We start from the raw sequence: 27,635 nt of genomic DNA, 5'->3' as shown, positions 1-27,635 counted from the left end.
GTTGATAGTAAAGTTCTCTTTAAAATATATGTGGCAAGAAACAGTGGATACTCTAGCTTTGAAAGAATCTGATTACCTGAAAATTTTATTTAAGACACGTTTACACATTTTAAATTATTTAAAGACTGGCTGTTGGGAGCAGTATGCGTATTAAATTTCATGACTGTGGAGTCGTTCACGTATTTAAATTTACTAAATCGTGGCTTTGTGGGGGTGGTTTTCTAATTTCATAAATCATGGAAAAAATCATGGCTTTGTGGGGGTGGTTTTCTAATTTCATAAATCATGGAAACTCTGATGTAACTATAATAACTATATTTCCTTGAATTTTTTCCAGCCTTGTAGCGGTCCTATTTTACACGTGACTGAAGCATCCATATTAGTTCCACTGGACCAACTGATGATGCAACCATCATGTTACCTAATCATATTTTTAATTACGATTGTGAAATTTAGAAACATATCCACCACGGTCCCAAACAAAACTTTTGAACAATGACACTTGATTACTGTTACCACCAAGGTTACTCTTCTATCGATGACTTTAGTGCCCCAATTTCTTTTAGCCCTCATTTCGAAGCTAACGAAATTTCGCACCTTTTAATTGGCTCATTACTTAATAAATATTGAAAAAAAGAAAAGAATTGTCGCATGTGGGAACCTCTTACAAACGATAACCTCCATTCATAATGTTGGTCATGTGATGGGGATAATCTAGTGACCTTTAGCATGGCTTTGGACTCGTTTGATTATTTCACCAACATCCATCGTGTCGAATGGGAATTAAAAAAATTTTATCCTACATAATTAAGGGTGACAGGACAACTACGCTCACGTGCAACCTACATTCCTTACATGGCAGCGGATGTATATATAAAGGTGGTTTTGGACAGACTACATCAGCAGACACTTGGTGTTCCAACAGAAGACATCAACCAACATTGTGCTCTAGTAGACGACTTTGACGCTCACCTTGAGTTAACATGAAGACGTATGTAAGTAACCAATTCGCCTCATTCTGTGAAAGAAGTGTTTTAAAAGTAATTCGGATAATAGTAAGAAAAATAGAGTGAAAGTGTAATTAATACATTTTTATTTTCATTTTCTTACAGCTGGCCTTTGCATTGTGCCTCGCCATTGTTAATGCTGATTATGTAGGTCTGCTAGGAGGTGGAGGTGGAGGTGGTGGTGGAGACTATGGCGGTGGATATGGAGGTGGTCAAGGAGGCTACGGAGGAGGAGGAGGAGGAGGTGGTGATGGCGGTTATGGAAAGGGTGGACTCGGAGGCGGATACGGAGGAGGACTGGGAGGTGGTGATGGTGGTTTCGGAAAGGGAGGATTCGGAGGCGGATACGGAGGAGGGCTAGGAGGTGGTGATGGTGGTTTCGGAAAGGGAGGATTCGGAGGCGGATACGGAGGTGGACAAGGAGGTGGTCAAGGAGGTGGTCAGGGTGGCTTTGGAGGTGGTAAGGGAGGATATGGAGGACTTGGAGGAGGTCTAGGAGGTGGACAAGGAGGCTACGGTGGCGGATTTGGAGGTGGAAAGGGAGGATATGGAGGACTTGGAGGAGGTCTAGGAGGTGGACAAGGAGGCTACGGTGGCGGATTTGGAGGTGGAAAGGGAGGATATGGAGGCGGTCTCGGCGGAGGTCTAGGCGGTGGTTATGGTGGTGGACTTGGAGGTGGAAAGGGAGGATTTGGAGGCGGTCAAGGAGGTGGTTATGGTGGTGGACTCGGAGGCGGTCAAGGAGGTGGTTATGGTGGCGGACTTGGCGGCGGAAAGGGAGGATATGGAGGAGGAGGACTCGGAGGAGGACTCGGAGGTGGTCTTGGAGGCTACGGCGGTGGAAAGGGAGGATATGGAGGTGGTTACTAGAAATATTATATTAATATTTCTATAAAATACGGGTACGTAAACGGTTTTTAAATTTTTATTAAAAATAAATATATTAATAAATGGTTTGAATAATGTTAATGTAAATGGCAGAATTACTTTGTTTATTCAGCAGTTAAGGATAACTATTTAACAGAGCTTTCAAACGCGGTAATCCTTCATCCTTGATGGGGATTGCGCAGGATACTAATGGCCAAGGATATACAGAAAAAGTGTAGATATACTAAACAAGGCCTCCTTTTTATAGTAAATACAAAAGTAGGAAATTATATTTTTCTATTATTATTAAAAGTATATAAAATAGAAATACGCATATAATATGTGTGTGTTCCAAGAAAGGCTTCCCTTCTTTTTTCTCTTTCCGGTGAATAAAAATAAAATGAAATTTCTGTCAAAAAATTCTACAAATCTTGAGACTGAACGGTTTCTAGGATGAGGCACCTAAATCACTTTTAATTTTAACTTATAAAATCCATCTCAAAATTGTTCATTTTCTTTAAAAATGCTCTGCTGTGTACTTTTATACCCTCACTAATTTTTCCAGCAATGTTTTGTGTATTATATTATTTCATGCATTCAATTTTCTCTTTTTTTATTATATATATATATAACACATAATATAAATGTTCTCTTCCGTAAAATAGCACAATATTAAATTGATATGAACCTATAATTATCGATATAAATATTTCTTATCGCCTTCTGTTCCTTAATATTTTGAGCCATTAGTGTCTATATTGATAAAAAATTAATATTAAATATTTTAAAAATTTATAACATTAACTACATATCCATAATAAGAAGATAAATTTAATATTTTAAAATATAAATTACTTAAAAATATAAAATATATGTATATAATGTTACTGCAAAAATAATATTATTATAAATATTATTTAATATATTTTAAAGTACTCTTTTATTTCATTAAAAAATTCCATATTCAATAAATGTAAGAAATGTTATTACATCATTTATCTATAAAACATTAGGCCAAATTTATAACAACTTTTGTCAAAAAAATTATTAAATTAAAATAATTGTTAATTAATGTAGATTTTGTATGGATTGCACATTTTACAAATGTGGATTTATTTTATGTGGATTTTACATTTTACAAATGTGGATTTATTTTATGTGGATTTTACATTTTCGTTCTTTTTTTTTTACAGGTTTCTACATCGTTGCACCGACTGCATATTAATTTTATGAAATTATCGCACCAGCATTTCCACTCTTCATCATTGAACATTGTTAAATATCGAAAATAAATTAAGATTCAATGAATTTCTTGTGCAATCTCTTGTAAATAACTAAGCCTTCACACGACAACTTTTATGTAGAAAGTATACAGTATTTGACAAAAAAATGTAAATACCAACAGTATGCCTTATATCAGTGCCAACACTACATACTGTATTCTGTTAAATGGCCCGGGTCCTAGTCCTGAGCGAATTGAGCATGCGCGTTGAATATTTTCAATGCATTCCAAAACAAGGAATGCATTGAAAAAATTCTTTACGTGGTAGAGAGGAGCAATGGAGTCGACTGGCCACTAGTTTTTTTATACCAGATTGCAAACATTAATTTATACAGCCATCTTATCAGTACATGTATCAGATTTGAGAAAATACTAGCAAAAATGTGGTAATTTGTAAAATACACTGCCCTGCCATTAATAACCGGGCACCCCTTCATTGATGGGAAAACCGGTTCTATTGCATGCAAACATCACAGAACCTGCTATAAATATGCACACTGGGTCGAACAGACAATTGCAAAAGTGGGCATGCAAGATATCAGGTTGAACAGAATTAACAGACTTCCAACGTGGAATGATAGTAGGATGCCACATATGCAAGCGTTCTGTACGAGACATCGCAGTCACTCTGGGGATCCCTAAGTCAACGGTTAGTGACGTCATATACAAATGGCGGAGGAATGAGACTGAATCGGCCAAAAACGGCCTGGTAAACCCCGAAAATTAACAGAACGGGACAAGAGAATTCTGTGAAGAACTGTGCGCCAAATCGTAATTTCCCATTGTCTCAAGTCACACAAATCCTCTTTGAGAGTATTGGAATTAATGTCAGCACTAGTACAAAATGAAGGACACTCCATGATATGGGTTACAATGGTCGTGCAGCTGTCCACAAGCCATTGATCACCTCAACAAATGCTAGACCCCGAATCATGGACTGTATAGCAGTGGAAAACAGTCCTATGGAGAGACGAGTCGACGTTTGCACTCTACTAGTCTGATGGCCGTTCCTGGGTGTGATGAATGCCAGGGGAACAGTTCCTTCCTGATTGTATTCTCCCAACAATGAAGTTTGGCAGTGTCATCGTATGGGGCTCCTTTCATGGTTTGGCTTGGGCCAACTAGTCGGTATTGACAAAACCATGAATGCTGTCCAATACCAGGACAGCTTGGACAATTATGCACTTCCACCATTATGGCAATACTTCGGGGAAGGCCCATACCTATATCAGCAAGACAACGCGCCATGTCATACTGCTCGGGTCGTAACAGAATGGTTTGAGGACATGGGTGTGGAAAAGTTGGAATGGCCAGCCGAGAATGCTGATCTGAGCCCTATTGAGCATCTTTGTATTGGATCATCGAGTACGTGCACGTCGAGATTGCCCAAAGAATAAGACCGAACTGGTGGCTGCGTTAAAGGCCGAGTGGAGGAATATATCACCTGACATTTATAAAAAGCACAAAATATTACAAAATATTATAATGACACAATAAAAGCTCTTGTTTGTCTAAAAGAAGGTGTCCGGATATTAATGGTAGAGCAGTGTATATTTGTTCCATGCTGATAGGAGGGATTGATTGGAGAGTACCCAATTGAAGATACACTGCCCTACCATTAATATGGACACCTGCCTTTAGACAAAAAAGAGCTTTTATTGTGTAATTTAATATTTTGTGCTGAACCCTTTTGCTTTTATGAAAGCCTTCAATCTTTGCGGCATACACTCAGCCAGCTTTTTATAAATGACCCTCCACTCGGCCTTTAACGCAGGCACCAGTTCTGCTTTGTTCTTTGGACGATCTCGATGTGCACGTACCCGACGAACCAATATATTCCAAAGAGGGTTTAGCTCACCGCTCTCTAGACTGGCCAATCCAACTTTTCCACACCTATGTCCTCAAACCACTCTGTTACGACCCGAGCACTATAGCATGGCGCGTCGTCTTGCTGATACAGCTATGGGCCTTTCCCGAAGTATTGCCATGACGTTGAAAGTGCATAATTGTCCAGGTTGTCCTGATATTGCACAGCATTCATGGTTTTGTCGATAATGACTAATGGGCCCAAGCTAAACCATGAAAGCAGCCCCATACCATGACACTGCCTCCACCAAACTTCATTGTTGGGAGTATGCAATCAGGAAGGAACTGTTCCCCTGGCATTCGCCACACCCAGCAATGGCCATCGGACTGGCAGAGTACGAACCTCGACTCGTCTGTCCATAGGACTGTTTTCCACTGCTCTGCAGTCCAGGATTCGCGCTCTTTCAGGGATAGGTAATTCGTAATCGTGGATTCATTCTCTCAATGCGTGAATTTTTTATGGTAAAAGTTTATAATCGATGTATTTAACCTCGAATTATTAATATTAATTTAATCATAAAATAAAATTAATAATTAAGTAGTTTTTCAAAGCCTATACGTTTAAATTATTTATACATTCATGATCGTGTATCGGGTACTCATACCACAACTGCATGATGACAGTATGCTCGATGCCAAAATCATTTGGATGCATAATATCGAAAAATTCTGTACGGTATACATATACTTTTTATGACTTCTTGGCGATAGACCTCGCCATATGCGACTTCTTTCGTTTAGTAGATGACATCTCAATTCACCTACTATGTTACCAAAAGTATTAGAATAGAATACTAACTGTTAATCGCATTAATACAAATTTTAATCGAACTATTTTAGAGAACATGATAGTAGAACGAAGTAAAGAAGATAGCAGGCGTCATTTACACTGAGTGGATAGAAATCACGGGATACCTTCCAAGTAACGGGTAGGTCCACCTTTCGCCCAGGTAAGGGCAGTCATACAGCTAGGCATTGAGTCCACTAGTTCACAAAAGCTTTCCACAAGTATTTCCATTCATTCTTGCTGCACCGCTGTCCATAATTCCGTCGCATTCCTGGGTAGAGGATCCAATGCTCGAACGGATCTTTACACAGCTTCCGAAATATGTTCCACAGGGGCCATGTCTGGTGAACTGTGAGGCCATTCCATGATGGTAAAATCTGCGAAATGCTCTTCGAACCAGGTTATAGTCACCACAGCTCTGTGAGAAAGCGCATTACACTGCTGCAAGAGTCCATTGCTCTGTGGGTGCACAATGACCATGAAAGTACGCAGATGATCTGCAAGGATTGACACGTAACCTGGACTGTTCAGAAATGCGTCTAGACGTACCAGAGGTTCCAATGTGTGCCAATTGAACACACCCCAGACCATTGCCTGAACAGTTCCTTGTTGACATGATGGGTGCATAGCTTCGTGCGGTTTCCGCCAGATACGCACCCTCCCGTCTACTCGAAATAACTGTTTCCAGTTATTTCGAGACTCATCGGACCCGTCTCCAATCATTCAAGGTCCAGTGCCGATGTTCTTTCGCCCAGTTGAGGCGTACAGTCCTGTGTGGTGGTGTTAGCAATGGGATTCTGGTCGGCCAGTGGCTCCATAACCTATTGTGACTGACGATCGCTTGATGGTCTTGGTGGAGACGTTTCTGGCAACTCCCTCGTTGAAGTCGAGGATGATTTGTGCCACTGTCGCTCTCCAGTTCGAGACAGACGTCGACTGCTACGTTCATCCGCCACCTTTCTCCGCCTACAGCGCTGTTCACAATGACATGTTATTCTAGAAATGGAGTAGTCCCGATACACTCTTTACTGTCGAACGGGGATAGTGCAATTTCTGTACCACCTCCGCGATAGAGTGAGCCATGCGTCGGGCACCCACTATCATCCCTCTTTCAAAGTCTGTTAACTCACGACGTTTATCCATGCTGACGTCGAATTACCTTCTACGTGAATGCAGTGATGCAGTGCACCTATTTGCCTGCCAGGCGGTGGGTTTGTCTACTAGCGAGAGGGGTGACAACATCGCGTTGCCCAGGAACCAGGTGTCCCATAAATTTTGTCCTTTCAGTGTACAATCGATATGTTACATAGAAATCGTGCTCAAAGTCATAAAAAAAATCCGCTAAGAGATCAGCAAATGTACAGAAGCCGTTCTCTTGTGAACACTATGTAAACTGTACACTGTAAGTACAGTTTTAAGATTTTGGTGAGATATTTTAGTCATCTTTGGATCCAAAGATGAACCAAAAGTGACATATGCTCCAATATCTCACCTCCACCATCTTTAAACTACGATCAGAGACTACTAAACCTCAATAAATCCTCTCTTTCAGCAACAATTATTGTGACATCCATAGGGGAATGATCTAAAACCAAAAAATAATGCAAACAAAATAAAATTAATAGCAATAAATACGCTTTCAAAATATAAAAATTAATTTCCTTCTTACAAAAGCAACAGCATATTTCACTATTGAAACAGGAAGTAGATTAATCTGTTGTCCCTGGTTTTAGGCGTATCAGCAACTTACACCATTTTGCTATGCCTCTAGGAATCTGTGTTCCAGGTCTGGGTTGCATATTGGACCGGATAAAAAAAACCTGGAATAACCCATAGAAAAAGTCCGACTCCCTCCATCTAAGAACGGCTAACTACAGCTCCTACTGAAAAGTCCAGTCATTGACAAGAGTCGAGCACGACCTCTCAAAACGAAAAACTAGTGGAGAAATCTTCAAGGAGTCCTTACTAGTAGCCCAGTGGTTATAATCACCGTCTTCCCAACACATGGTAGAAAACGCCCGCTTCAATCCCGTCAATTACCCGAGAAACTTTATGGGCTTTTTTCACTCCTAGGTTGAGTTAGTCAGTCTCAGGCGTAGACAGGGTAAGAGTTGTCTCTGCCCTCAGGCAACCATGTCCCTTAGCAGCTGCCCAGGAGCCTGAGGCATTGAAAGCCAAAGTCATAGTTACATAATTTTCAAATATGAAACCTGGAGGCTCTCAGTGGATCAAACAACCTAATTGGTCTGTCCTATCCTCTCAGACTCCACGTTTCTGTATATGGCAGTGGTCCGGAACCTCTACACGACGTCCTGGTTTGGACCAACTGATTCGTGTCTCCTATCTCGATGCTCCTGCCTGGAGGTCATTGTTATACAGGTGCTTAGCGATTTAAATAAACTCAAACTGGACACTAAGGATAATCTTAAAATAAATTCAATTACAGTGAAAGAATGGGAGACATTATTACAAACTTTGGAACAATGAAATGTCCATAGAAATAAGTAATAATCAATAAGAGAATTCACCAGTAATTCCTCCTTCTTACCAAAGAACACAGAACCCTACATGGAATCAATTTCAAAAGAAGAATTTGAATTAGAATTAATAAAATTTTGAATTAAAATTAGAATCTAGATGTGAACCCCTGGCGCTCGTCGCCGTGATGGGATATTGTGCTGTAACTCTACTTCACAATAAAGATTTATTTATTTATAATAAAAGCCAAAAAAAAAGGAAACGTCCAGGCATAAATGGAATTAGTATTGAGTTAAATAAATATGTAGGTGAAAAGTTAAAGAGTATTGAAATTTCTTAATACAGTATGGAGAAAATGTATACTCCCTAATGAATGGAAAACAGGAGTGGTACTAGATTTACATAAGAAGGGATCTAAAGAACTTTGTGAAAACCATAGAAATACAGCCATAGAAGAAAATATTGATTATAAGCAAGCATATGACAGAATCCACCCACCAATTAAGGTTTTATATGATAATACAGATATAATAGTACAATTGAACAATTTTAAATTTTCAAACAGAATTGAAACACCTAGAGGATGACGACAAGGGTGTTTAATCTCTTTCCTTGTTTAATCTAAATATCAATAAGGCAAGAGAAGATTGGCAAAATTGCACTCTAACGGGATTAAAATTTCAGCTCAAACAAAAGTCTCAACTCAACTATATGCTGATGACTAAGTTATTTTAGCTGAATCCGAGACAGAATTACAAAAAGCAGCTCAGAATCTTTTCAAAATTAGCTAATTATTTGGTATGGAAATATCAATAAAAAAAACCGAAATTATGGCCATGGAAGGAAAAGAATTATTACCAGCAAAAATCGTAATTAATGGCCATATAGAACAAGTAAAAATCTTTATTTTTAACTTGGATCTTGAAGAAAAAAGATGAAAGAAGGTTGGAGGCACTACAAATGAGATTTCTTAGGCCGCTTTCAGGGTACTCGTTGAGAGACCATATCCCAAACTACACGTAATCAGGAAAACTGATGAAAAACTACTCAAGAAAACTCTGTTTTATAGGCCACATGGATGGAAGAGTGTTGGAAGACCCGAGAAAAGATGGACGGACTAATTCGAGAGTCCAAACGTACCTAACGGCCTAATCCCTATTCTTAAAGAAGAAGAACAAAAAAGTTAGTTAAAGTACATAGTGCGCTACATTTCAGGCGTGTTGGCAAATAATTTGTAGTTTATAACAAAAAGAGTGACCAAAAAGCCACTACTTATATGTGCAAACAGAGAAAATTTCGTTACTGCGCATCTGCCAGATTATCGATTCATTCCTCCGACCAGCCATGGCAACAAGCTTCCAGTGTCCAACAAGTACCCAGTGCTTCGGTTACAACACACAGTATATGGAGATCCTATGTGATATATACACTGGTGTGCAAAATTTAAGGACCAGTCAGGTTTTCACATGTAGCTTCTCATAGGAGTGGCCTGGATATGGGAAAAGCATACCAAAGGAACCTCGTGAGATACAGAAATGATGAAGGAAACAACACCAACACAACAATGGAAACAAAACGGTACAGAGGGACTTCATTCATACATGGCAACATAGCACTGGCTGCCATGATACAGATGCATCACTGACAAAGATGGAACAAAGAGAAGAGGTGGTCCTCAGGAGGAGATATGGCCACTCCTAATGTCGATGCAGGCTTTGCACCGCCTGTCCATACTCAGAACAATGCTGTTGATAAGTTATTGCGGTAACATCGTCCATTCCTCTGTCAGCGGCATCTTCAGCTGGTGAACATTTTCTGGTGGGTGTGGACGTGCCGCTAGGCGTCTCTCCAGAGCGTCCCATATGTGTTCGATGGGATTTAGATCGGCAGAAACGGGCAGGCCAATCCAAACGAACGATGTCCTCACTTTCCAAAATCATATCAACAGATGCAGTGCAATGGGGTGAGGCGTTATCATCCATAAACACGAACTCGGGGCCAATGGCACCTCGGAACAGACGCACATCGGGAAGAATTACCTCAGTACAGTAGCATGCACCGGTTACACTACCTCTTTCCAGTATCTGGAGTTGTGTACGTCCATCCAAGATAACGCCTTCCCAGACGAGAACACCTCGAACGCCACATCGATCCCTTTCAGTGATGTTTGCAATGTGATACCGTGTGCCAACCTCTCACCAGATTAGCTGACGTCCAGAATCGCTGCTGAGACTGAATCTACTCTCATCAGTAAAGAGTACTTTAAATAAAGATTTTGTGGTTGTAACCTTTAGAAATAGTGTTGGTCCTTAAGTTTTGCACACCAGTGTATGAAATAATAAATAATAACTGCTGGATTTCTCTTGATGGAAGTTCCATAAAAGGGTCGACAAATCGTTCTAACAGATCGATTGTGAAATTAGAAACACATCGACCATGGTCCCAAACAAAACTTTTGAACAACGACAGTTGACTGGTGATACTGCCAAGGTTACTTCGATCTGTCAATGACTTTCGTGCCCCAATTTCTTTTAGTCTTCATTTCGGAGTTAACGAAATTTCGCACCTTTTAATTGGCGCAGTACTTCGTAAATATTGAAAAAAGGAAAGAATTGTCGAATAGAAAATCTCTTAAAAAAGATAACCTCCATTCGGAATATGTTGGTCATGTGATGGGAATAATCTAGTGACCTTTTAGCATGGCTTTGAACTCGTTTGATTATTTCAACAACATCCATATTCAAATGTGTCGAATGAGAATTAAAAAAAAATTATCCTTTATCCTTCATAATTAAGGGTGAGGGCACAACTATGCTCACGTGCAACCTACATTCCCCTCACGGCAGCGGATGTATATATAAAGGTGGTTTTGGGCAGACTACATCAGCAGACACTTGGTGTTCCAGCAGAAGACATCAACCAACATTGTGCTCCAACAGACGACTTTGACTCTCACTTTGCGTTCGATCTTTGGAAAGATTTAACATGAAGACGTATGTAAGTAACCAATTCGCATCACTCTGTGAAAGAAATGTTTTAAAAGTAATTCGGATAATAGTAAGAAAAACAGAGTAAAAGTGTCGTTAATACATTTTTATTTTCATTTTCTTTCAGCTGGCCTTTGCTTTGTGCCTCGCCATAGCTAATGCTGATTATGTAGGTCTGTTAGGAGGTGGAGGTGGTGGTGGTGGAGGCTATGGCGGTGGATATGGAGGTGGTCAAGGAGGTTATGGAGGAGGAGGAGGAGGTCTAGGTGGTGGTGATGGTGGTTATGGAAAGGGTGGACTCGGAGGAGGATATGGAGGAGGTCTCGGAGGTGGTGATGGTGGTTTTGGAAAGGGTGGACTCGGAGGCGGATACGGAGGAGGTCTAGGAGGTGGTGATGGTGGTTATGGAAAGGGAGGACTCGGAGGTGGATATGGAGGAGGACTTGGAGGTGGTCAAGGAGGAGGACTTGGAGGTGGTCAAGGAGGTTACGGTGGTGGATTTGGAGGTGGAAAGGGAGGATATGGAGGCGGACTCGGTGGAGGTCTAGGCGGTGGTTATGGTGGTGGACTTGGAGGTGGAAAGGGAGGATATGGAGGCGGTCAAGGAGGTGGTTATGGTGGTGGACTCGGAGGCGGTCAAGGAGGCTACGGCGGTGGACTTGGAGGTGGAAAAGGCGGTTATTAGAAATGTAATATTTCTATAAAGTATGGGTACGTAAAGGTTTTTAAATTTTTATTAAAAATTAATAGATTAAAAGGCTAAACCTACTAAGGCTAAAATCAGGTGAATAAAAATAAAATGCAATTTCTGTCAAAAAATCGTGGCACCTAGAAAACTTTTAATTTATCTTAGGCCTAATAGAATTCGTCTCAAAATTGTTAATTTTATTTAATTAATTAATTAAAGCTAAAATTAAAATTTAAAACTATAAAGCTAACTACATATCCATAATAAAAATATATAAATTTAATATTTTAAAATATAAATGACTAAAATAAAATATAATGTTACTGCAATAATAATGTTATTCTATGTATTATTTAATTTATTTTAACTTATCTCTCTATTTCATTAATTTTTTTTCTTATTCAATAAATATAAGAAATATTATTACGTCATTTATCTATAAAAGAATAGGATAAAAATATAAAAGTATTTGTCAAAAAAAGTATTAAATTAAAATAATTGTTGATTGATGTTATTAGCATTATGTGGATTTTACATTTTCATTCTTTTTTTTCTTTTTTTTACAGGTTTCTACATCGTTGCACCGACTGCATATTAATATTATGAATTTACCACACCAGCATTTCCACTCTTCATCATTGAACATTGTTAAATATTGAAAAATAAATTGATTCAATGAATTTCTTGTGTAATCTCTTGTACCTAACTAAGCCTTCTCGTGACAACTTAAAAAGTATACAGTATTTGACAAAAAATGTAAATACAACAGTATGCCTTATATCATATTCTGTTAAACTGCCCAGGTCCTAGATTATATGAGGGGGGAGATCATTGTGACGCATGGAAGATACTCAAGATTCCTTATTAATACACTCATTTTTAATTTCTAAACGAATATTCTGCACTAAGAGAAACAATTTTATTTTTCTGATGGGGAACATTCCATCAGAAATTATGAAGGGTTGAGCAGGCTCAATGCTGACAGGATACGTCCTCTTCCTCAGATTACGAACCTGAGGAAGCATAAATTCAAATTGAGGCGTACAGGTCTGGAAGCCTAAAATGAGGCTTCCAGACCTGTACGCAGTACTCAAGGTGTGGCCTGCTTGCCTTATACCAGGGGATAATCACCTCCTTATTCCTGTTCGCAAAATTCCTGTATATCATTAACAAGACCCATAACCTGCTCTGGCAGCCCGTCCGCACTGCTCTGAGAACCTCATGACTGACCGCACAATTACCCCCAGGTCTTTTTCATTCTACAGAAGCTGTTCTCAACGTAAACGACACTGTATGTAAAACTGTACACTGAAAGTAGTTTTAAGATTTTGGTGATATATTTTAGCCATCTTTTGATCCAAAGTGACAAGCGCTCCAATATCTCACCCCCCACCATATTTAGACTACAATTAGAGACTACTAAACCTGGATAAATCCTCTCTTTGAGCAACAACTAATGTGACATACATAAAGAAACGAATTAATAATTTAAACAAATTATTTCACCGTTGAAAAACAGGGAATTGATTAATCTATTGTTGTTGGTGGGTTTTAGGCGTACCAGCAACTTACATCTTATTGCTATGTCTGTCTGTAGCAATCTGTGTTCAAGGTCCAATTTGTACGTTGAGTTGGCTGAAAAACCGGAATAAGCCACGGAAAAAGTCCTACTCCCTCCGTCCAAGGCCGGCTAACTACAAGGTCAAGGTGTATTTATTTAATTGTGGTCTCCAGGATTTCTCCTATATACCGCAGTAGCATCTGAAAAGGCAAAAGGCCAAGGACGGCAAGTGTGTGTAAGTATGTGTGTTGTTATTTTGAGTGTTGCGTGCTGACACCTGGCGACTTCGCAGCCAGGAGGAAGGGGGACACCAGGTCCCCTTCCCCCTGACTCCCAACCTTGGCCATGAGGAGGCGCGCCAGGGTCTACTTTCTATCTGAGACAGACTTATCTATCAGGCAAGCCTGGGAGCCCCGAACACCCAAACATCCAACTCCATAACCAAGCCTGCAATATAGATGCTGACCGTATGTAACAAAGCTCCATCATTTCAACAAACCCGCAGAACAGAAAGTTCTACACCAAAACAGTACATATAGTTGCAATAGGCACAGAGTGAAAAAAAAATGTCATTACACCAATGTGCTAAATGTCAATAACTTATGTTTAATTATTATTACGATTTCCTATATTCAATAACCGTTTGAACAATTTCTCTGCGAAGTCAGAAAACGCTATGAAGTCATCTCTACAAACAATAAACCTTGAAACATCATCAGGCATGTAAATACTTGTTAACAATTGCAATTCATTCCTAATACAGCTAACTACAGCTCCAACTGAAAAGTCCAGTCATTGAAAGAGTCGAGTACTACCTGTCGAAACGAAAAAGTGGAGAAACCGTCAAGGAATCCTCGCTAATAGTCCAGTGGTTATCACCAGCGTCTTCTCCACACCTGGTCGAAAACGTCCAGGTTCGAATCCCTTCAATGATCCGAGAAACGTTTATGGGCTTTTTTCACTCCTTGGTTGAGTTAGTCGGTCTCAGGCATAGACAGGGTCAGAGTTGCTTCTGCCACTGACAACGATGTCCCTTTCTCATAGACAGTTGCCTAGGTGCCAGGGGCTTTGAGAGAGAGAGCTAAGGTCATAGTTATACAGTTTGTAACTATGAAACCTTGAGGCTCTCAGTGGATCAAAAAACCTAATTGGGTCTCTTATCCTCTCACGTTGTAACACTAATTATTTTGAATACTTGGATGACAACTGTTCGGTTCACGGGTCCCCCACTGTTTTAAACTGGCAAGGAACACGAACGAATGGCGGGGCATTTAAATTGGCTAGCCAAGTCACTAGATAGACTTGGCTGGCCAATTTAAATGCTCTACCATTTTGAAAGGAAAATGAAAACACAGCAGCATCCACGAAACCTGAATGCATTACGGTTGCAATTGTTTTTAGAATGGTCTGATATTGATATGAAATATTAAAAGAATATAGTTGAATCCTACCATCGAGAATTCATGCTGAAGTTGGAGTTGGGCATTATTAATTGAAAAATTACACAGGTGACTAATTTTTTGTCCAAGGTGCTTACTTATTAGAATTTCTATATTCACACATCTATCCAAGTGGCAAGTGCAGAACAAGATTTTTATAGTTGTAATGATAAAAAAAATGGAATTATTGAAGAAAAAGGTTTCCGGGAAAACAAGGGGTGGAAAATATAATTTCTTCCGTGTTCTAATCCATATAATTGCTAAATAAGGTGATGTTCTTGTATTTAGACGTTCGCATTTTGAATAGAATGTGTTTCTGTGTTTTCACATTTTGAATAAATTACGAAAATAAAATTTTCAAAAATTAAAAAAAATATCTAAAAAAAATTGAGAAATATTTAGAAAGAAAATAAATTGTAAAAAAAAATTCGAAAGGCCCATGGGAGATTTCTAATTTTTTTTCACTATCTTGAAGAATTCTTTTTTTGTTAAATTTAGTTTTATCTTAGTCTGTCTTATCATATCCAATCAAATTAATTTTTATTTGCCATTATCGTAGTATTTAGGACATTTACTGATGATTAATACTGCTGTTCGAAAGCTTCGCCTTATTTTAAAAACAGGGGGGTCAAAATATTGTCATGAAACCACGCTAGGAATATTGCTTTCACTTTAGCATCACTAACACGTTGATATAGAAAGCAGCCATCTAGCCAAATCCAGAATTTTTTGGTACTCGGTAAGTGACCGACTCGAGTTTGTTGTTTTAATAGAATTTTAGGAGCATCAGAGACTAAGGCCATATTGCTCAGTGTATGTTGTCTGTAAATTGCGTGTTCTGACGTCAATTTTCTGTTTGCTGGACGAAAACCTCGAGTTTCCGGGAGAAAAAACCATGCTACCCTCGCCTGAGACCGATTAACTTAGCCACATTGTCAAAAAGGCCCATAAAATTCCTCCCCTTATTGAGCACTCAGGTCTTTTCCACCCGATGTGGGGAGGACGGCAATTGTACCAATTGTGCTACCTGCGAGGACAACTCGAGTTTAAATCGATCTCTGGAAATTGGAGTACCTCATAACAAGGCATTTCGATTTATTTATCCACTCCTGTTCTTATTTTGTAGAGTTTCTCATCTGAGTGAAGTCTTTTGAATACAAATCCTGACTGATTGGAGCCGTTGTAATTTTAAGGTAGTCGACAGTTGACACTAACTCTCGATATAAGGAGAAATTGTTACAGTTTTTATATGACCTTAATTTAAGTTATCTATCCACAGCTTAAATGGTTTGAACTTAAATACAAAAAAAAAAAAAAAAGAAAAGAAAAAATTAGGTGAGTGGATGGTGTAATCAAACTAAAAGTAGCATTAGTCTGTAAAGTCTTTAAATAACGTTACAGATTTGGTCAATGTTATGAAAGGAAAAATTTCTTTTTATTTTGCAGAATTACTTATACACTGTTGGGCAAAACTTAAGGATCTAAAGGTTGCAACCATAAAACGTTTACTTAAGATACTCTTTACTGATGAGAGTAGATTCAGTCTCAGCAGCGATTCTGGATGTCAGCTAACCTGGCGAGAGGTTGGCACACGGTATCACCCTGCAAACATCACTGAAAGGGATCGATATGGTCCTTAAATTTTGCACACTAGTGTATGTATTAAAAGCTTTGCTAGGTGTTTAGTTTTTTGCCTACCACTACTGTACATTGAGTATAAACTGTGCTGCTATGATTTCTTTCATTTTTTCAACAAAAAGTGAAATTTTTCTATCTTTGGTTTACCAAACACAGTACCACAGCCTTCCCTATGACAACATGGACACTTAATATGTGGACAAGTTTTACAATTTATGGGCATAAAATCGTGTTTCTTCGACTAATTAAAAAAAATACAACTCCCAACAGAAAATATGCGGTCTTAACTGAAGCATTTGACATTTGTCAAAAGCTTGAAACCAAAAGTACACGCAAAATCAGTTTTTTTAAGGGTATAGGAGCAGCAATTTGTCACCTTTCGAGGATAACGCAGTTTAACAGGCGTAAAACTGTTTCCTGCATGTTAAGCTCGGTCTGTTGAAAAAAATTATGTCCTCGCCTAATGCAAGCATTATACCATGACTTCCCTGTACTGTTAGACACGCTACATTTACCACCGTAAATCCCCTTTTGATCTCTAAATTCTGAATAAATTCGTCAAGTGTGAAGTGTAGAAAAGTTATCCTGGTGAAATAAAACTTTTAAAAACAAAAGTATTTTGTATTAATAAAGCTCAACACAACCACCTCCGCTTTTCATAGAAATTTAGTCCCAAACGGAACCTTCTGGTACTGTTGTATTATGTTTTCTTAAAGACAATGTTACAATAAACACCCTCAAAATGTCTCTCTTTCCTCCTAGTTTCGGTCTAGAAACTCTTAAATATTTTACTGTTGCTTTAGTGTCTTTAAGAAACTGTTTCCGGCAAGTCCCTGAACTCTGACACTGGGGAAAGGGTATAAAAGGACTGGTGACTTTTGCAAAATCACAGCAATTGCCAACTAGCCATTTCTCGGACATTAATCGTGAAGTCTCAGTTTCCTACAGAAAACCAAATATGAGCAACACCATGGTAAGTTTATTTAATTACTTTAAAAATTTTATTAATTTAACTAATAATTATTTAACATATAACTATTTATTTCTTTATCTTAAAAGGCTAAATATGTTTTGTAGTTTGAAAGAATAAATATAGTAATTTCATCAGTAAATTCCGGTAAACTGCAGCGCCATCTAGAAGCCCATTTTTGAAGTAATTTTGTAGATCTGTTTATCGTTAATAACTATAAAATATATTAAACTTTTGTGTCTTTCACATTTATTTTCATAGATATTTACCAAAATTCATAAAATAATAACTGAATAAATAATTTGTAGCTAAAAATGTCAAAATAGCGAAAAATAAATCTTATAAACTGTATTAGAATCAAACCCTTTTAGCGTAACTCAATCTGGTGTAGGTGAATTCTGAATTTCATTTTGTGGGCTCGAGGTTGGTTGTCATGGTAACGTTATGTTTTCTTTTATTATTATTTTTGATAAAACTTAATTAATTGAATCCAATTTCGGATGTAAAGATTAGAATGGAACGAAAGGATAACTTGATAAAAGATTTTCAAATTTTCAGCTATAAGGTGTTTCAATTAAAAGGATTAAAATAGAAATTAGAATTAGAAATTAAAATTAGAAATGTGTTCTTTAGAATTGCAAGAAAACTTAAGACTTTCTTCATACTTTTCAGCTGTCCATCTTGGGTGTCATTTTGACTGCTACTGCAGCCTTGGCTGGCCTTATCGGAGGTTTAGGAGGTGGCTTAGGTTATGGTGGTCTTGGATATGGTGGACTCGGATATGGTGGTCTTGGTGGATACGGAGGAATGGGATTAAGAGGACTAGGTTATGGAGGAATGGGCTATGGAGGAATGGGCTATGGAGGAATGGGCTATGGAGGAATGGGCTACGGAGGAATGGGCTATGGAGGAATGGGCTATGGACTCGGTGGAGGAATGGGCTATGGACTCGGTGGAGGATTGGGATATGGAGGAATTGGACATGGCATGTATGGTAGAGGAATGGGTTTCTATGGCTAAATTGTTAATAATATTGTAACAGGTGAGCGCATATTTTCTCTTATTAATTTTTGCTTTTGAAATACGGTAGCACGTAAGATTATTTAGGGCAGGTTCATTAGCTCTAATTAATTGTTGTTCATATTAACAGGTAACGGAGATCTCCCCGACGCATGTGGTCTGGACAGAAGGATAAAACGTGACCTTCCACTTCCCGTCTTGTTAAGAATGTATTAATTAGGTTAGAGGAAATAAAGAGAAAAACATATGAACTAGTTGCTTGTCTTTATTGATACAACTTTTTATTATTCGTGTTTTTGAAAATAACAAGGCCCAAAGAGTAAACTACAATCACAAATTTAATGCTCCAGTGTGGAAATTAAATCTTCAATACAAATTTAATTTTACATTTCTAAGAATTTCCCATTTCTAACTTGGATTAGTAATGCTTAGTGGACGAAAGCAGGACGTGCTCACACCCTACAGCAATGTCTGCTCTCCTTTTGTCCTAATTTCGATAACCTCTTTGTAATTAATCTTTGAAATACAGTCTCCCGGTAATATATCGGTCTAATGAGGGTAGTAAGGTGACTTCTTGCAGTCTCTGTGCATTAGGAAATTATCAATTGTTATTGCTGTATAACCCCGATATGTGAGAAAAATTATTACTGGGATATTTAGTGTTTTCTTGCGCCATCGTTAGAGACTAACGCAGCTGTCATTCATTGATTTATATAACTACCCTTGGGGAATATGCAAAGCTTTTTTGTTAAAATATGTAAATTGTAAACAGCGTGGTGTAACTAGAGTATGGAGAATGTGTCTCTGGCCAAAGGTGCCGAATGGGTTAAAGAAAAGCATCAGAATAAGTGAACGTACAATTTATTTTTAAAATGACTGCAGTTTTTATCATCTCGAATTAGTTTCTAAAAACCTGTAACTTGCGAAATTTCAATCCGTCCTTCACTGATTGCAGATTTGGAGTGAATCTCGCCAGGGACAAAATTTTTTTAATCAACTATACGATCTTTCTTAATAGGCTAGAGAAAAAAGTATTAGGGGCTAAAATATTTTGAACCTTATTATCGACCCCTTGATGGTGTAATAGGGTATAGTAGAGAATCATTGGAGAAGAGTGATCATGGAGTGTAAAGGTGGTTGATGACGAGTGAATCTTGGCTATTAAATATAACTACAGGGGTTTTAACGTTTTAGAACAGAGAACTATGAGAGTCTAAGACTATCATCAACTGGGAAGACAGGATGGGTAAGAAGAGTAAGATGAATTACAGAATAACTTAAAAACCGTCATAATGGAGGAAGCTACAAAAGCACTATATCCTTTAAGGAAACACAGCACGAGGAGGATACAAAGGTGAATGAATAAGTAATTGTCTAGTTTAAGAGAAGAAAAAAAGTTAGCATTACAGCGATTAAAATCACGGAATTGCAATTTTTTATACTCAGACCTCCGTGAGTACATTTATTATTATTATTATATTAGGGTCACCAGTAATTGACTACATCTACCCATGTGTATTGTGTCAGTAAATTGTGTATGTTCTCTTGTCGATTTGCCTGTTTTTCTGGACGACAAAACCTCAGTTTCTGTTGGGGGGAACCTTGCTATCTACGCCTGAGACCGACTAACTCAGCCATGGAGTGAAGAAAGCCCATTAAAGTTCCTCGCATCATCGACGGGATTCGAACCCGGGCCTTTTCCAGCCGATCTGGGGAGGATGGTGACGATACCACTGTGCTAGTGCGCAGATCCGCCCTGAGTATAAAAAAATCACTGAGAAAACAAGGAGTTTTACATATACAGGTATGTAAATTCAAAAAAAGAATATGTAACGAATGCGCGATACTCGCTGACAACCCAGCTGATGAATTAAAGGGATACTTCGTATAGATTTCTGGTTAGTTATTTTGAGAGAGTCACTCATGAGTTGGAATTTCGACGTTGTTTATTTGGATTTTAGCAAAGCTTTTAACGGGTCTTATACAAGAGGTTGCTATACAAATTGAAATTACTTGAGATCACAAATAAAATTCTTAAATGGATTGATAAAGGGACGATTGAACGATAAGAAGGAAACAATTATAATGGTTGCTCTTAAGAATTGGACTAGAACAACAGTGGGGTACCTGCGGCCTTTTCGACTATTTTGCCTGAACATCCTCAAACGGTGTGTAGCATTTTAAATTAATTAATATCACAGAATCATGGTTCTTAAAGCAAAATGTAAAAAAAAAAAAGGTATAATACTCAGAACTCATAAATTGTTAAAAGAATGATTAAAGAATGAATATTATAAATGCTTTTATAATAATTTTATTTATATAATAATTGAATCAAACTTAAGCTCATTTCATTATATAATTTGTTGGTATATTATTATTTGGGCAGTGTAAGTTACTAATTAAGAAAATTCTTTTAACCTATAACAAGTAAAATTTCTTTCTGGGTAAATTTTTCTTTAATTCGTTTACAACATTTCATAGGCCAAAAGTAAAGAAAAGAACAATTAAGGAAGCGAATAGAGTATTCAATGAAGAATGGGAGCTGCAGTGAAAAAATGAATGCTGTGTTTGATTTGTGATACCATGATTGCAAGAGTGAAGAGATATAATGCACACCAGCATTATGCAACTTAGGGACAACAAATATGCAACATTGGAAGGAGAACCACGACAATCCGCAATTGCTCCGTGTATACTGTCTGTAAATTGCGTGTGTTCTGTGGTCGATTTTCTGTTTGCTGAACGAGAAACCTGAGTTTCCGGGAGAAAAAACCACACTACCTCGCCTGAGACCGACTAACTCAGCCACACTGTGAAAAAGGCCCATAAAAATTCCCCTCGTCGTCCACGCGACTCGAACTCATGTCTTTTCCAACCTGTGTGGGAGGGCGGCGATTCTACAAACTATGCTACCCATGAGGGCGCATGATTATTAATAAAATAAAAGCTCAAGAAATAGAAAAAAAAACATTTTATTTTATCAACTCATATAATTACACATTACAGCTATTTACAATGAAAATATACAGAACAAAGAACACTGGAAAGGTTTTAGAATTTCTTTGTTACTACATCTAAATTTCCAGTTTGGATGAAAACAAAGTTCTTCAAAATCAAGTCTAATATAAAAACTTTTTCTTATAGATCGTATTTTGTGAAATCATACATTGACTGGCCTATAGAACCAGCAGGGTCATTATCCTGGTACTAGAGGTCCAGGATAGATGACATTCTGGTTCCTTCTTCTCTCCTGTTTGAAGCATTGAAAGTAATAATAACTGTTACTAATTGGAATAATAAATGTCACTTAATTATATTTGTAGCCAGGTTGAAGAAAATTAAATAACGCTGAAATAGCTTTGCAGAATGATATAATTATAGTTAATTATGGTAAAGTAGGGAGGGCACAGACTGGACGTATTTTAAATATAAATCTAAATGACGTGGCTACAAAATAATTAAGCATTTCTTTTTTGAAATATAAGTACATTTTGTCAAAGGAAATTCATCCAATCATTAACAAAATTGCACCATATAAGTACCAATGGTATTATTTAAAATGTACCAAGTAAAAGTCAATCTTTCGGGGACAAAGAAAAAAACCCTTCAAGTGTCGTTTTTTTTTTTTTTATAACGTTCGCTATCTTCTTCCTTCTTCATATCCAAACATCTTTCTGTCATCGGATATCCTAACTGGATTAACCTTGAAAAAAAAAAAAAAAAAAAGAATTAATGAAGACCGTAAATTAATGTAATTTTTGGATAAAGTTAAGATTTCTGAGGAAAATAATTATAATAATAAATATATAAATAAATTTAATTTCTTTAATTCGTCTTAAATACGAACCAATTGATAAGGCAAAGCTATGCCAAAAATATTTGTACTTCCACAAAAACAAACAAAAATAAATTGTGCGAATTACTAGTAGTATTACAACTGCTACTTGAATTAATGGTACTATTATTTAATTAATTACAGAGCCATTAATTAATCTCTGAATGAAAGTACGCCAATTGAACATATGAACGACTATGAGGAGTATAGCAATCTAAGAGTTGAATTGGTATCTCGAATGAGTAACTCAATCTTATGGCAGAAGGCTGCGAGACGATTCACTTGATAAACAGGAAAACTTCTTGTCCTTCCTGGCCTTAGCAACTGCTATATTTGTTAGGCGGAAGACACTTCTACATTTGGAAGCCTTGGATTGGTAATGCAGTATGGATAGTGCTGGATTACTTAGAGTCTGTACAAACGTTCTGAATGGCTTTGCTTTAATGGACGCATGAGTTTGCTATATCCACTGCAACTCCAGCTTCTTGTGCAATTCGTAATTCTACAGAGTTCAAACTCCTTGTCCTGGCAGTTCTATCTTCGGCAGGGCCTTGGACACCTTAACCTGGACTTGAAAACCTCAACCTTGAACTTGAATTGTTTCCTATATGTATGCATATTCTTCTTTCCTAGTTATTATTATTACTTACTTTTTTGTCTTTTTAATAAAATAAAAACATTGTTATATTATTATCCATGAATTTTATTAATATCTGGAAATTGAAACGTTTTTAACCCCTGCTGATGACTCTTAAATGTAAAACACCATCTTCTGCTCAAACACCAACTAAATGACGGTGAATAAATTTGCTTCTTTTTATGAACTATGACTTCAAAGTATTTTTATACAATTATATTCAGTAATTCCATGATTCCTTTAATTTTGCCATTATGAAACGTTGCACCATCTATGGAACGAATTCAATAACATGCTTTTCTCTCTTTCTCTTCAGTCAGCAACCTCACATGTACCTGACTTTTATTTTATTTTATGACCAAAAAAAATCAATAGAAATCTTACCTTGAGTATCGGTAGTTTCTGTAAATAGATCTCTATTCCGATTCCGATTCCTCGTATTCGCCATCAATAATCTCAACGTTGCCGTCTGTATAAGAACTATCACCAACAGGGTCATCATCACCTCGATAACTAAACTGGGTATTTGGGGAGCCGTACTGTGATTGATGTGTGGCCACACCACCGTCATCGTATCCGTCATAGCCATCGTAACTGAAGCCGCCATCTTCGTCTTCGTCTTCCTCCTCTATCTGCTGGGAAAACGCCATGGTGACGAACAGAACCAGAGAAAGAACAAACACCTGATAAATACAAATAAGAACTAATGTTAACACTGTTTATTTTAAGCAAAATACAAAACAAGTTTAAAATTATTGGGTTTGGAAATATAGCCAGTTTATAATTTAGCAACTGAAGTGTTCTTGTTATTGGAAATTTGCGTTTTACAATTTAGAATGTTGAATTTAAAATTTTAGATCTTCACTATGTCCATCTGTCCGCATGTAATAACTCGACACCCAGTGGACGAATTTTAATGAAATTTAATATTTGGAACTGTTGAAAAGATCTGTTGAGCAGTTTCAAACTTCATTAAAATAGGACCAATAAAAATCCGATAGTTATTGTCTGTCCATCCGTCCGCATGTAATACTTCAACTCCCAGTGAATAGATATTAATGAACTTTTATATTTCGCTCTTTCAGAACGATTTTTTTTTACCTTTCCCAAATTGTAGCTGAAGCAGTAGATATTGTTTGTTGCTATGCGCTGGTTAGAGGAATGAATGGGCAATGCAATGGATGAGCATAAACGAAATTTTATCGGTTCCTCCATAAGTCGTTTCGTATCGTGTTTGACATCAAACTATGTCCTCAAGATGTCCAAGGAGATTAAACTTATACGGATTTTATACTGCGACAATTTCGTACGATACCACTTAAAGTGGTTACAGAAGTGCATCTTGGCATCCCCTAAATCGCAATGAATACTTTCAACAATACTCTGTCCTATTTACTTTGTATCAGTGGGCCATTATGTCAGATTTATACTATGATGTTTCCTCTTGTAGGGGTATTCACCTCGATTTTCTTGTAGGTCATTTGACTTGAGTTAGAAAAAATGTTTTGAAAAGATTTTTATCAATCAGAATTGTCCTCCTTGTAAAAAACAAAGGCTTCTGGGTATTATATAGGTTCCTTAAGAGGAATGCTTTAAAAAGTTCCAAAAGTACTGGATGTAATGCTCGCGTGAAAGCAATTAACCTCGAAAGTGCGCTCTTGACCTATATTTCTGCTTTAGCATAATTGGACAGCATGTTTTAATTAAGATAAAAGGCAAGTCTCAGTTATTGCCGGAATATTTATCAATTAACTTTTCTGAAATGCTATTTTGAACTATTTGCTAGGTATCTAATTGTCTTAAATAAATAACAAATTCAAACACGTTGGCAAGCGTTCAAGGGTAAGTCAACAAATCCCAAATATATTATTGACCTTTTTGAGATGATATTTGTTTTAGTGTAGCACTAAGACAACTCGTTGTACAGGCAAAGTTTGTTCTGCTATTTGCGTTCAGACCATTTGCTTCAACTTAGTCAATTTAAATCCTGATAGACTCAAAAAAAATGTAAAAGAACAAGGGAATCCTCCCAAATGCATATAAGTGGATGAAAGTTCTTGCATTAAGAATACAGCAATTACTAAAACTGTCTGGTGTGCCTAAACATGATTAGGAGACTCTACATGATGATAGCTTTATCAATAAAACTGAGCAAGGTTCGTGGAGTATAATTTTTCACGGCATGGTCTGCTCTCATTAATAATACAGTAGAGGTTTGATTAACCAGAATTTGAGTCGAAGAATACACACAGTTACAGACACAATATACTGACGCCTCATATCCGTGGTTGCTTTGTAACTTAACGCACACCTAACCCTTAAACGAACTGCTGCATTGCAGGATTATGTTGTTTTTTTCTCCTTCCTCTTTGATTTCCTTTGGGAGAATAGATTTTTCAGTGAAAGTTACTTGGTATTTCAGTTCTTAGCATTAGGACGACAAAAAGCATTTTCCTTGAAACCAAACAGATTTTGCAGCTTTTATGGTAGATTAGTATTAGCAAATGAGGAAAGAAAGCAAACTTATACAACATCAACATAAAAAAAACCGTACACCTGGCTAAAAAAAAATATTCGCATGTCTATTAATCGATCCTTCCTCAATTTGAATTTATCTCCCTTTCTGTACATTGTCCAAGCAAGAGGACAGATTACATCAGCATTTAATTTGCTCAATCCATTTAAAGCATTAAACACTTCAGTCAAGTTTCCTTGCAGGTATCTTCTTTCTAGACGCTGCAATTTGCAGAAGTGAAATCTTTCAGTTCTGCAAATTGCAGTCACGGGAACAAAAGAGTACCCTTTTTGTTCTCCTTAATCTCATTGCTCTTCAGCAAGATCCACAACTTTCCTAAAATGTGTATTCCAGACGTGTATGCATCATTCAAGATGCGGCCTGGTCATTGTGCATTGTGCTCTGAGAAGCTGATTATGCAGTATCTTGTATTTATCAATGTCAAGACTCCATTGCTTTTCAGTCCATCTGTCTTTTTCTAGCATTTGTTGCAGTAACATAGCTTGATTCTTGTCATCAACCACCTTGTCACCCTTTGTATCATCTGTAATATTCGACGTTAATATGCCATCATCAATAAAAGCTTTTCTGCAGACAGGAATCTAAGTATATCATGGACTCCATTATTTTTTTCTGGTACAGAAATCAAGCTTGTAGATCTGTACTTACGTGCTTCGCTTTTTGATCCCCCTATAGAAAGGCATTCGCGCATTTCCAGTCTGTAAGCACCTCTCCTGAATCTAAAGATTCTCTTATGATTATGTCTAAAGATTTGCTTATCTCTTTTGCTGTTTCTTTTCATATAACTGGACAGATTCCATCAGCCCCAGGTGCCTTATAAATGCTGCAGAAATTTCTCTTCCACTTTATTCTCAGTTATTATCAAATTATATACATCCCAGTTAAAATTAGGTGCACTTCTTGATATAAGAAGTACACCTAAGAAATACACCAAGATACAAACCTTTAAAAGTATCTCTTAGTATAAAAAGGTTAGTAGCTTCCATGATTAACTCCCCGAACGCTTCCAATTTAGAATAAGTGGTTGGTAACATTATCAGTTGGTCTTACTGAAAATAATATAAGAACTAAGACCATAGTAGTAATTGAAAGCAAAATCCCTTCCCTTTACCCTTGACACTAGTTATATCTTTAAGTAAATCCCATATCGATATACTATAATCACTGCTGATAAAGAGATCAAGAGTATTGCTTCCTCTTATTGCCCTCTAACATACTGGTGTAGAAAACAGTCATCCAATAACTTTATTGGATGATTGGATATAAATCAACAATACTTTTTTGGATTGATATCCACAAAAGTCTTGCTAGTGTGAGTGACCAACAGACAAATTGCAGTCATTATCTGGAAAGTTAAAAGTCCCCAAAAGACATTCAGATTTACTGGCCCACTCCGTTTCTCTGTACGGTTGTTTGTTATATTCATCACAGTCATTAGACCAATAACATACTCCTACCCTCATTTTTGTTTTCTCAGTGCTTATACCACACCAAACTGACTCAACATTGCACTGCCCATCCACATCAAGAAGGTCCAATGCCTTAGATTCTATACTTCTTAATCAAGAAAAAAACCCTTCCCTCCTGATCTGTCTGTCAAGACACTGTACTCATCACATTTAAATTCCACAACACATATGTCTCAATGACCAGGTCTCTGATATCCTTATAATGTCCGCATTTGGTGACTTAACCCATATACTTCAAATTCATCAAATTTATTCACTAGACTCCTTGAGTTAAGGTACATACAAGTATACATGCGCCTGTTTTAACTCTTAATAAAACACAACCTAGACCATGTAGCCCCCCGTGTTGGGGGGCTATAGTCACAAAAAATAAATAAATATAAATCGGATTTTAGAACGCACTTAAAATCAAAAGGCGATTTATATTATATAAGCCAATAGGTACTTACCCACTTTCTCATTGTGTGACCAAAAACCGTTACGTTAGCAACCAACAAAAAGGATCTTCAATGCGAGTCATCTTTGGAGCTCCGATATTTATACGAGACAGGACAACACCTTCCAT

General features: G+C 37.4%; 1 protein-coding gene across 1 annotated transcript; it reads left to right on the top strand.

Annotated features, from left to right (window-relative positions):
* The first annotated feature begins 17,503 nt into the window (after positions 1 to 17,503).
* On the top strand, positions 17,504 to 18,814 carry LOC150082675 (uncharacterized). The gene is made up of 3 exons (XM_090378742.1): positions 17,504 to 17,573; positions 18,243 to 18,612; positions 18,721 to 18,814. Exons 1-2 carry the CDS (start codon positions 17,559 to 17,561, stop codon positions 18,588 to 18,590), a joined length of 363 nt encoding a protein of 120 aa, XP_090234868.1. The 5' UTR covers positions 17,504 to 17,558; the 3' UTR covers positions 18,591 to 18,612; positions 18,721 to 18,814.
* Positions 18,815 to 27,635: the final 8,821 nt, after the last annotated feature.

Source organism: Mastigoproctus giganteus, chromosome 7 (genome assembly GCF_048544385.1).
Source record: "Mastigoproctus giganteus isolate SK-2022 chromosome 7, ASM4854438v1, whole genome shotgun sequence".
NCBI classification, from domain to species: domain Eukaryota; kingdom Metazoa; phylum Arthropoda; class Arachnida; order Uropygi; family Thelyphonidae; genus Mastigoproctus; species Mastigoproctus giganteus.
This window is presented reverse-complemented; position numbering and strand designations above follow the sequence as displayed.